The 12,463-nt window shown below is 51.3% G+C and overlaps 1 protein-coding gene across 1 annotated transcript; it reads right to left on the bottom strand.

Annotated features, from left to right (window-relative positions):
- Positions 1-9,222: 9,222 nt before the first annotated feature.
- On the bottom strand, positions 9,223-12,177 carry SYT8 (synaptotagmin 8). Its single transcript, XM_018087928.1, is given in 10 exon segments — positions 9,223-9,591; positions 9,680-9,813; positions 9,960-9,969; positions 9,972-10,042; positions 10,203-10,320; positions 10,512-10,679; positions 10,902-11,069; positions 11,300-11,395; positions 11,541-11,698; positions 12,072-12,177. Coding segments are annotated over 10 exon segments (1,263 nt in total). The 3' UTR covers positions 9,223-9,357.
- Between the last annotated feature and the right edge of the window lie 286 nt (positions 12,178-12,463).

Genomic DNA, 12,463 nt, shown 5'->3' with positions numbered 1-12,463 from the left:
AGAAAGGAAGAAAGAGCCTGCACCCCAAAAATCCACTGCCGACAGCATGTGCAAGAACAATCCCTTAATGAGCCATCCATCATTAGCATGCTCTTTTAATCTCACTTATTTCCCTCACGTGGGAAATATTTGCAGCTCCTCCCTGTGTGAATATTTCCACACAACTCAGGTTTTTTTAAAAGCAAGCTATGTAGCAGCAACTTCAAGGCTCACAGCCACCAAGGGGCTGGGGAGAGGCAGCAGAGCATGGGGGAACAGCCCAATGCTGCCAGCAAAAAAGGTAATCCCCTCCATTGGATGACCCAGACCCATATCTCCATGGATCTGAAGGAGAAACAGGTGGAAATGTAGCTGGAAATATTCCCCAGCCCTGGTCACAGCGCATGTAGTGCGTGTGTGTAGGGGATCCCATGGAGACAGGGACCCAAACAGCTCCTGCCCTCCTCCTCCAGCCCAGGCATTCCCTCCTCTTCTAGCCGGGGTTTTTTAGGCTGATTCAGCCATGGCCCTGACAATATTTTCCAGCTGCCTCCCAGACATTATACAGATAGTGGCAAATCAGCTGCTGAAGGCTTCCTGTTCCACCACTCTTAGCACTGTGCAAGTGAAGGACAGATGCACAGATGCCTGTAAAGGAAAAGCAAGTCCTTGGGATGAGCTGGTGTCTTGCAGGGGCTTGCCCTGGTAGCATGTGGAGGAGGGAGAAACCCCTAGCGTGGGCTAGGCTGGGCCCACTCAGCATTTGTCCCGCTGCAACATTGCAGCTGCACACATTCTGGCCAGTGCTGGCCCATCATTCCTCCAGAGAGTAGCTCAGCTCTTGGTGGAGGAATCAAAACTGAGGGAGTTATCCACTCAAAAATTCCCCACAGCCAAGCAGTTTCCTTTCAGCCCCGTGAGATGAAGGCTTCCTGGACCCCCTGGAGTCCAGGCATGCAGCACAGCAAATGAGATCTGCTCAGAGTTCAAGGGTTTGATTATCACCTTGTGATAGGGAAGTGTTGGCCTGAAATAGTTGAATAAAGAAGTTCAAAAAAAGAAGTCCCATAAGCAAAATTTTGGCCAACAGATGTGTTATTAGGATACAGAAGGAGTGGATAGTGAGGTATGGTAATAGGATGAGCAGAAGGTCGAGCCTCCAAGTCTCCATAAGCCTTTCCATGGAGCTGCCTTGCACAGAGGTTAAGCTGTAGGGCAGATCTCCCAGAAACAGAGAGGCACTAGACCCAAATGTCATGAGGAAGAAACCCAGTGAGGACCAGGAAGAACGGAAAAACAGAAATGTGCCAAAGTTAGAAGGTATGGTTAACATTAAGAAAGACAGAGGGCTTTTCCAAAGGAATTATGTAAATGTTTGAGTGATGAATAAACAAGTTCCTTGCAGAAAAATTCAAGGAAGACATAAGAAGGCTCCAGGCAAGTCCTTCGGAGAGGTGCTCGGCTCTGTGAGTATGAGGTGTGAGAGTTTTACACAGGGGCCAGCAATGGATGCAATGTTCACACTTGGGTATCTTCATGTGGGGCAGCTGACCTTGTTCCCTTCCCTCATTCCTCTTCACCTGAGCTAGAGGAATGCACCACAGGTATGGTCCATCATTCCCAGAAGACTTTCACCATCCCATGAGGCCAGATAGAGGGAAGACGATCCCCATGGAGCAGAGCCCAGATGTCAACCTTGAGGCATGATCTAAACCCTCCCTGGGGCAGATGTAGGGGATGCCACTCAGGCTGTAGTCACTAGGCAGGTCAGTGATGCTGCCAGTGCTGTTCATGCTCAGCACCTGCCCACTGTAGATGAAATTGAGGTTCCCCAAGTAGATGCAGTCAGTTATCTGAGTGATAACAGGTCCTGTGAAGGGGCAATGTGCAGGTTTCTGACCAGTGGACTCCTTGGGATATGGGTTTTTCTTCCAGCTCCCCCTGAGGGATTTCTTGGAGCTGGCATGTGGAAGGGGGCTGGAATCAGACTCAGAGCCCCACAGCAGTGGCAAGAGAGGGAGAAGTGACTGGAAAGCTTGGTCTTGAAGGGGAGTCTGCTGAACAAAGCAGGGGAGGAGCAGGGGTGGGATTGGATCTGTGGGCCTGCACCAGGGACCCCATGCTATTGGCTGCCCCTCTGCTCTCAGTCTCTTCCACCTGTAAAAAAAAAAATAAAGGAAAGGACTGATGATACTACGGAAACTCATCTCTCCAGCTGCACATGCAAGGAGACATGAGCTGGTAGCTGGCTTTGCCCAGAGCAGCACTTAGAGACACTAGAGGTCCTGGAGACCTTGCACATAACCAGCCATCCTCTTGCCCTGGGACAGGTACAGACATACCATAAAGGCTTGCCTGGACCTGCAGACTACTCTGCCAGCACTGGGGTGCTGGAGCAATTGTTCCCTCCTGCTGATGATGCTAAGCAGAGTGACTAGGGTATCCTGGCAAGTTGCAGGACTACAGACACCACATTGCCACCCTTCTCTTCATGCACTTCACTTTTATCATCACCAAGTTTGGACAAGGAACAGAATCACTCCATATGGACACCCATAAGTACTAACATAGGGATACTTTCAGCATAAGCACTGGCCTTGAAGAGAAACAAGGCATTTTAATGATCCCTTCCATTTCAGAGGGACACTCTTTGGTGCTGCTGGAAGTGTTTGCAACTCACTGCAAACTGGAGCCTGGAGGAAGGACAGCATTTCAAACTGAAAACACAAAGGGGGGAAGAGCAGCTTCAGGGAGAGGGCAAAAACCAGAAAATGCCTCTGGATGAAGCCCCTTCTGACCATAGTAGCACACAGGGGCTTCAGTCTCCAGCGATGGAGAGTTTGTGTTTGTAGCCAGGGTTAGGATCACTTGCATCCCAGCTCAGCCGTGGGCACACAGCTCACTCCTCTCAGAAGCTTTACCCACTTCTGCCCAGGACCAGAAGTTTTGGACTCTGCCACAGCGTGGCCCTTTCTCCATGACCCCAGGCTGAGTTGGCAGCTCTCTGGAAAGTGAACACGTCTGCCCAGTGCTGGTGCATGCTCAGGCTTTCAGCAGTTGATGTGTCCAGGAGGTGATCCCTGTGGAATTACCACCAAGCTTGCCCCTGGATAGCATTACCGAAGTGACCCGACACCTGATCACAATCCTTCATCTGTATGTGCATCCTCAAAGCCTGGTTAAGATTAGGACATGACCCAGAACATGTCTGGAGAACAAACTGAGACTTCTGTGTGCTCAAATGAGTATGGCTGAAACATGTCCCTGCTCTTGAAAGGTCTTTCAGGCTCTCTGTGCCAAAACAAAGCAGCAGCAAGAATATGGTATTAGTTAAAAAAAAAAAAGTGGCCATAGAGCTCAAGAGAAACAGTAATAAATCACAAAGCTCTTCTCTCCCCAAGGTCAGAAATTACCCTACAAACCAGTAGCCATGCAAGGAACAATCCTCCGGAATTTATCTATTTCAACACACTGGCTTTTTGTAAATGCTGTGTGATCCCAGACACCTAATTTTTCAAAAAAGATGTCAGCTGCAAAGACCCTTGGCAGCCTCACCTACCTGGACAACACAGAGAGCCATGGGAGAAGACAGCTGCAAGAGGATGGACCTCTGGAAGGTCTTCTGGAAGGTGCTTCTCAGTCAGGCTTGGGAAGGGAGGGGATGAGCTCAGAGTACAAGGGGGCTGAGCCAGGAAAACTCAACACCTAACCCCAATGAGCATCTTTCAAGAACACCCCTAGATGCTTAATTCAGGGGGTATCTGAGACATGAATTTTCCCCTATGCAGCCAGACCTGAGTTTAGCACATGTGCAAAAAAGTCAGGGGTGGTGTGGGATGAGTGCATCCAAAGCAGAGAATCCTTCAGTGGAGGCCTTTGTAGATGTGAACACACCCCTTGTCCCTTCCAGAGTAAACACCAAGGCCAAGTGTTTTAACTGGGCTGTCTTAAGTGACACCCTTCATGCCAAAATTCAGGCTTCTATGTCTAAACTGCTCTGTCTTTTATATAAGTTAAGAGGAAAATGCTCTCTATCTAGGGCCAAACCAGATGCCAGCTGGGCAGGTCTCCACCCTAGACGAACCTCTCCTTGTCTTCACAGGCAATGAGCTTCACCGGCTCTTCCAAGGGTACAATGTTTCTCTTCCTAAGGGAACGATGACTGATTCACAGCTCGAAGTGCCCATTTCCTACAGAGGGCTTTTTGGGCTCAGACAGGGACATCTGCAATGTCTGTGTGATGTCAGGGTGATGAAACACTTGTTTGCAAACCTACCATCTTCCCAGATGCTGCTCACAGGACATAAAATAAGATATGGGTTGGGTTGTTTGCAGGCCAAGGCCTCTTTTCAAGCTCAGTTGAACTCCTCTTGCTAACATACTTCATTCTTGTTTCTGCTCAAATTGAATGGCAATAAGTGCCTGCAGGGGTTTCATCACCTCTGTGTGAAGTCAGCAGGGCTGGTCAAGAAACTCCCATCTTGTTGACATGCAACAAGTCATCACTGGTGGGTACCCACTCACCCATAATGCTGAATTTCTTTGGGGAGCACTTTTTGCCTGGCAGCATAAAAGCTATGAAATCCTTGTGCTGCTTCTCCCTGGGCTCCATCCTGCCTATGCTTGAAGTATGGAGAAATGGGAGGTCTGTTTTTACCAGGTCTGCCCATAAAGTTCAAATGGAACTTCGGGAAGCACCTCCACACATCCATTATCATTCCTGGTCCTCGGACCGGACTGTTTGGGGCAGAAAGCTTCTAACCCCATGAGGAAGACTCTCCTCCCTTCCTGCCCATGGCAGGGCAAGGTGCACTGAGATGTAAAGTGGTCCTAAAAATATCTTCATATACAGAAGTAAAACAAGCCCAACCTGGGGCAGGAACAGTCCCAGATATAACAGACCCAGAAGCAGTCAGGGCAGGGAAGAGGGGCTGGAAAAAGCAAGCAGGATAAAGGGAGAGGAAAGACTAGGAAAAAGGCAGTAAGGAAAGGGGACTAGGGATAAGGATAGGAATAGGGACAGGGCTCCTTGCATCTCTCTCAGAAACTGAGAGTAACATCCACAGCAGACTCGGATGGGGCAGAGGAGGAAGCAATCACCCAGAAAGGCAGCAGCACACCATCCCACAGCCTTCCTCCCGCTCTCCTTTCCCCCACCCTGCTCCTGGCTGCAGCACAAAGCCTCCACTCTCTCCCTCCCATGCGAGGCCCTGGAGACCCCAGCACCCAGGCATGACCTCTCAATCTCCACCCCTTTGCCGTCAATGCCAATCAGGGAGGGTTTCCCAGCACCCCTTCCCAGTGCCCTCTTTCCTACCACAGTTTCCCAGACACCCCTTGGCTGATGGCAGCTGTCTCTCCTGTCCTGTGTCGTGCAGGACCCTTCACCGGTTTCCCCTCGCTGCTGCAGTGCTTTTCTGTAGGCAAGGGCAGGGGGCCGGGGGCCAGCAGCTGCCCCCTGACTGTACCACTGACTGTGCCAGCTGAGGGGTGCTGGCCTTCCCCCCACCCAGCTTGCAAACCTCCCCATCACACATCACCAGCCTCCCACGGAAAACCTCGGGCTCACGGCATGGCCAGTGGCTGCCAGGGCCCTGCTCCTTTGCAAGGGCCTCAATCAAAAGCCAGCCACCCTTCCACTTCGCTTCTGGATATTGAGCTGAGAGGCTTCCTCATATATTTACACAAGCACACAAAAAAACCACAAACATGCCTTGAAAGAAAAAACCTGCAAACCTGCACAAGACCCCACAAATCCAGGAGCTAGAGCTTTTAAAAAATAAAACCCATGCAGGACAAAGCACCCATTTTGCCCACAAAATTGCAAGGTAGAAAGATGCTAGCTAAGGCATATTTGTAAAACAGGCATGCTTGCTCCTAGTGTGAAGAGCTTAGATATTCTCCAGCTCTAAAAACTCTAAGACTAGCCAAGAAATCTGAGACTGGAGGACAGCCAGTCCATACCCAGGCCGAATGATGACAGCCTGTAATCATTTTTATCTCACGGCAGACGACTGGTTGCAAGCACATATGAGGCTCAGCCTTCTCCTTGTGCAGCTCTCCCATTTGATTTCTTAAAGTGCAGGGACAAATACCATAAAAATCACTGAATATGGGAATAATTCACTTTGGGAGCAACTTCTGGAGGTCAGAAGTCTTGGATCTAGATGTAAATAATTGAGATTATGAATCTTAATAGCAAACATCTCAATTTTCAGTACTTCTTGTCTCCTTTAATAGACCTCTGCTTGGCCCGAGCCCTGCTTTTCACCTTGACACCGACCTGCAAAGCTTCTAATTAAGTGCAGAGTGACAAAATCCACACCCACTACCTGGGCACCTTGCACCATGCAGACTGGCTTTGGATACCTGCTTTTGTCCCCCTTAACCCACCAGCAAAACCCTCTTTGCCCTTGAGGTGCAGGATCAGCCAAAGGCTGGCTCCTGCCTTCTGGAAAAAGCCACTCAGACACCCCCAGCTTCCAGCCACCAGTTGGCTACCAGCTGGCTCTATGCCCGTGGTTTCTCTCTTGCTTCCTTCTCCCCTTCTTGCAAACACTCTCCATCTCCAGGAGAAGAAATCTGGGCTAGTGAGGCTCTAACAAGGGTCACAGACCAGAGACAGAGACACGCAGCTCAGAGCATGTACCTGCCCTGCCCCCTAGATGCAGACATGGGAATCCAGCACAGACACAAGCTGAGGAGGGGTTGGTTTCCCCCTCCTTTAACTTTTCTTTCTGTTGCATCTTCCACTCTCCAGGTGCACGAGCAGCATTGGTCAGGTAGAAGATAGTCAGACATCTGGCCTTGGTGAATGAGGGACAACCAGCCTTGCTGAGGCCACAGGGAGGTGAAAAGGAGACGGCTTGCAGACAAGACAGGGCTGTTTGCCTTCCTGTGAACAGGCTCCCAAGCAGGCTGTGTTCATTTTGGGTGAAATTAGCCATGAAATGAAGCCCAGATCCACCAGCCTTGCTTCAAACAGCTGCCAGCAGATACTAAGAGGATCCTGCCAGAGGATGAGAGTGCTCAAAGCCTTGCTGTAAACGCACAAGGCATATTGAGAAGGAAAAGCGATGACGGAGGGAAAAAGCAGCCTTGGCGGTGCATTAAAAACTGGAGCTAGGTGGAGAACATCCCCACATGCTCGCCTCTCCCTCCTGAACAAACAACTCAGATTGCTGAGTTTTACTGCACCAAGGCTCACTCCAGGCTTCCCGGAGCCAGTCCAGCTGGGTGCTCGCTTCCGGGTTCCCTGGCCTTCCCCCTAAAAGCACCACGGGCTTGCCTCACCAGCTCTGCTCACTCAGTTCAGGCACTGAGCAGGGCCAAAGCTGGAGAGAGAAGGGGCAGGCACTGGTACAGGGGGTAATGTTTCTCAAGGAGGTGATGTCCCTGTACATTCTTCAACTGCATCTGTTTTGGGAGTAATATGCACATGCTTTTATGCCCAGCCCCATAAATTATGCAGTGAACCCCAAGGCTTTGACTTCAAAATAGGGGAACCAGAAAATACACACACACACATAAACATATGCACACACAAATGCCTGTTCCAAACACCTCCAAAAGCCTTTCTGGGTCCTGCATGGCTCTAAATCATCACATAGCATCACCAAAAACCAGCCTCGCAATAAATTTTGGACCCCAAACCCAATTCAGAGACGTTCCCTTCTGCACAGCCTGTTCTAGGCTGAGACTGAAGGCTGAGGCTTTAAAACATCCCTTTACAAGTCTTTCTCAGGTGACTGATTTCCTCCTCCATCTCATTAGCGGCTGCCAGCAGATGCTGTTTCCCCAGCAGAAGCCACACTTCACTTGTTAGTCATCTCAAAACCACCCTGCCATTTCTTCCCTCCTCACGGCCACAGTGAAGCCTGGAGAATATTTATCATGGAGCAGACACAGCAGGTTTTTATGGTTAAGATCAGGTCATTAATCTCTATCAAGAGTTTTCATAATCTTCTTCAGCTTCGTGTTTGTTTAACTCTTGGATAGTCGCTCCATGGAGCTCTGGGTAATCGCAGATTAACCGCTCTTTAATATTAATGGCTTTTCATTAATGCACTGGGCTCTCTCCCCTCCACAGTCCATGCAATAGCTATTAGCACTGTGCCTGCAGCTCCCTGTGGTGAAAAGGACCTTTGTCTTTTGGGCCAAAATTCAGATCTTGTGTGTGCTGTGGCTGCTTTGTAGCAGAAGTATTTTAGAGCAAAAGCAATTCCCTCCTCCTCTAGCCCAATCCAAGGAGCTTCCTCCTGCAGATGGCTCAGAGGAGCTGCTCTTGAGCCACCCCTAACTGTAGTGTAATCAAGGGCATGTAGAGGCACAGCTCTGATGCCCTCATCCTCCTAGGAGTGATCTTTACTTATGTAGCCCCCACCCTGCCCCCACAAAGCAGGGCAGGGCAGGAACGTGGCTACAAAAACCTTCCAGATCACACGAAACCTGCCCAGGAGTGACGCGAAGGCTGCAACCCAGACTTATTAGGGTAGTGTGATCACACTATGAAAGCAAGAGCCTCAGCCCCTCCACCCTGGCAGCACCTCCAGGTGCCAGAGGTGCAAACCTTGCTGTGCCACTACTGTAGGACTGTGTGGGGCGAATGGAGCTGACATTGTGCATCCTCATCTGTGTGGTCCATGGGGATGCTCACTGATGAGTCCCATAGCCTGACTGACATCTTAGAGTGCACAAATCATCATGGGCTGGGAATGAGCTAAGAGTGAAGCCACGTGGACAATCAGTGCGTGATTTTGCTGCCTCATTTAGCCTCTAGCCAGGACACAGAGGACGCTTAAAGCAGAGGCACTAAAGAGCTCTCTGCTGGAGACGTAGTCCTCTGTCTCCAACACCTTCCTCACCAACCTCTACTCTTTCTCTCCTCTCAAGCCTCTTAGGTGCTTCAACATCTTGGTCTTGTTTAAAAGCCTTCACAGGACACATAAAACCTTTCCAAGAACACACCTCTTGTCAAATTATTCACAACCAAAGAAATTTCCCACCCATGCCACCATAATGTTAATCCTCTGCTTTATAAATATCAATGGACTCAGTGTTTTTGCATGAGCCTGAAGCTCTGTGTATTTTTTGCCCCCGGCCCATGAGCAGTTGAGGTGAGCTGGCTCCTGTGCCCATGCCATCTCCTCTAGCATCCTCTGCTCCATGTCCAGCATTGCCCTGGGATACCAAGCTGCCCCACCCCAGGCATTACACAGGGCATGAACTGCACCAGCAGCCAGATCATCTCTTAGCCAAAAGGAGTCCCAGTCCCCTCTTTGCTGACACTGAGCTGGGACCAAGATGTTGCCGAGCAGAAGCCCCTCTCTCCTCCACAAGCCCACCATCCTGCTCCATGGGTGGAGAAGGAGACCTCCACTATCTGGAGGCCAGGGGCAGCTTGAGGTGAGACTTCAGTCCCAGGGCTTTGTCAACCACATCGGGGGGCTGCAGGCTGTGCCACTGGGCGAGAGGCCGGCGTGGGTTGGACAGCATGTCGGACCAGTGGCGCAGCTGGTTGCCTGTGGCTCGACAGCCCAGGAAGAGTTTGCCGATGGGCTCATTCTTGGTCACTTTGTCGTGATCCCAGATGGAGATGACCACATCCACATTCTGGGGGGGACACAAAAAAGAGGGTCAGTGGGAGGGGGCTTGCTGCAGTGGGGACCTGCTCAGCCCTGGGCGCTGCAGGGAAACCCACCTGGATCTGATTGAAAGGCACCTCAAAAACAAACACCTCATTGAAGTAAGGGCTTAAGGTGTTTTTCTTCACACTTGTCTTCTTCTTCTTCCATTTCTTCCTGTTCAGGATGAGATGCACCTTGACAAAAGGATCTGAGGAGAGAGAGGACACAGCTGGCACAAGTGATAATTTTTGACTGAGGAGCTCAGCCACAAAACAGGTTCCCTGAGCCATTCCCAAGCAGAGCATGGCATCTACTTGTCACTCCTCATGGTGAGCCAGCCACCCCAGAGCTCACCTCCTCCTGCCACAAGCTTCCTGTACAATCCAGCCATAACATCTCCTGGAAGATATCTCCAGCTCTGCACAAAGCTGGAGTATCTGTGCTGGGAGGGCTGGGAGTCAGACAAAGTCTGGGTAGGGTGGTGGCAGCAGGAAGCAGGTCTTAACACCAAGAGCTTTCAAGGCTTTGCAGCTCTTGGTACCATCATTGAAGCCTGGGCAGGAGTAGGAAGATCTGAGCACAGCAGCCCCAGCTGACCTGAGAGTCCATGGGAGTCCATTCGCTTCAGCTTCCTGGCTTCCAGGATGAGCACCGTCAGCTTGCCAGTGTTGGGAACATAGCGCAGTGAGAAGCAGATCTCACCCAGCTGCTCTTCCTGATGGAGTGATGCCAGCAATTAGTAGCAGGCAGAGGACCCAGCTTGCCTGGGGTTATGACACCAGGCCCCAGGTTTCCCGAGTCTCCCCCACTCTTGTGCTTGCCCCTAAGGGCCTGCTTCTTGGGGTGGTGGCAAGTGAAGCAACAGTGCATCCCTCCTGGCAGAGTTTCCCACCCAACAGGACTGACCTCCACTTTACTGGCCGCCGCCAGTTCACTCCACTGCTCGATAACGTGCTGCAGGTTGACACTGGCCAGGGGCAGCCGGACCTCACCAATGATGTCATGCTTGGCAAAGCGGTTGAAGTCATAAATCTGCATCACCAGTGTGCATTCAGGCACCTCTGCCTGGGGTACCTACAGGGGAGGACCCAAAAGCCAGGATTTACTCCTCAGTGGCAGCCCTTCCCCATGGGATGTGGCAGTAACAATGCAATAACAGATATTTCTCTCTGACTCTTCCCCATCCTGCTTGCACAAGCATCTCCCTGCCTGGAGAGGTTTTTGCCCAGGGAGCAGTGCCTATGCAACAACACTCTTGATGGGACCCAAAAGCCATCATTGGCTGTAGTTTTCTACCTGGAAAGTAAAGCTCTCGTTGAAGACGGGGTTCAGGGTCTTGCGGTAAACCTTGGTCTCGTATCTCTTCTTCATATCAGATGTTAGGTAGACGATCACATATGGATCGGATGTGCCTCCACTGTCCATGGCCTTTAGCTCAACTGCCTGCTTCACACCGACTTTCAGCTTGAAAGGAGTGATGCACAAGGTCACCGGGTGGAGGAGGACAGGGTCAGACAATTGAGGGCTCAGTGGGAAGCGAGTGCAACAGTGAGGACGCCTTCACACCATGTGGGCATGAGAGCTGGCAGGCTGCAGCCAGGTGGAAACCTGGGCCCACCTCAGTGGACAGCAAAAAGGGATCATGCAAGAGCAAAGCTGTTTCCCTGCTGTGCCATGGCCATGAACATCCCCACCTCCTGTGTGCGGAAGTTGTACTCCAGGGAGTACTGCAGCTTTCCTCGACGCATCTGCTCCACTCCTCGCTCCAGGTCCTCCATCTCAGGCTGGACCTGTGGCAGAGAGCAACACTACCCTCAGGATGTGTTCAGCCATGTCCCCGCCATGCCGTGCTCCCACAATCCCTGGGACTGGGAAGTGCAGCAGCAAACCTCTCAGGGAGAAGGGAGGTGGGACTGAGGGGAAAGCAGGACGCACGAGGCTGGCTGTGGTTGAGTTGCTGACAGGGCACAAGCTGATTCTCTCCTTCTTCTTGGGCTTTTTCTTGCCACAGCAGCACCTGATGATGCAGATAAGGAAGAGGAGGAGGAGAATGGCCCCTGCCACAGCCACGGTGATGAGCGCCCATTTGGGTACTGGTGTGATGTTCAAGGAATGGAATTGGACAGAACAGTTAAAACCAAGCAATACATATGGAGTGCATTTAAACCCCTTCCTGATGCTTCAGCATTAAGGAGTTGTACTTTCAAAATTGCCCCTATATTCCTGGACAGTCCCCATTCAGGGAGGCTGCAGCTGGAGACCATTCCCCAAATGAGCAGCAAGGATGCCCTGCACTCCTGGAGCAGCGTGGTACCACTCTGCAGCATCCCCACCCTGAAGGACCCCACTAGGAAAAGGGATTTGGAGGGAGAGAGCCTCAGAGTCCTCAGAGCCTCATAGCCTCAGAGTCCAGGAGCCCCACCAGATAACGCTGCCTGAGAGTAGGGCAAGAGCTGCTGTACTCACATGGGATCCGGCTAAGCCAGCTGTCCAAGAAGCCTGGCCAAGCCGTGGTGGTAATGCTGGCATGTGGGGAGGTCGTAGTCCTGACTATCCTGGCTGCCACTGCCATGGCTGGTGTGACCTGGGGACACAGGCAAAATTAACAGGGTGGGGATTTCCTTTCCAGTAGCACCTGTGCTGCCCGTGGCCCAGGGCTCTAACGAGAGCAAACACAATTAAAATACAGAGCCCAGGGTAAGCGGTTAGGGCTTGGCCACATTGGCAATGAGCTGTGAAATGGAGCAGGAGGGAGCCGTGGGCAGGGAGGGCTCTGCGCCAGCCGGCCCTTCGCATACAGCCTTCTCGTTCATATCCCTGCAAGTCTGCTTTCTGAAAGGAGAGAGATCAGGGGGATG

The sequence above is a fragment of the Manacus vitellinus genome, unplaced genomic scaffold, assembly GCF_001715985.3.
Source record: "Manacus vitellinus isolate BGI_N305 unplaced genomic scaffold, ASM171598v3 scaffold_30_pilon, whole genome shotgun sequence".
Lineage (NCBI taxonomy): Eukaryota > Metazoa > Chordata > Aves > Passeriformes > Pipridae > Manacus > Manacus vitellinus.
Note: the sequence above shows the minus strand (reverse complement) of the source record. Positions and strands in the feature narration are given on the sequence as shown.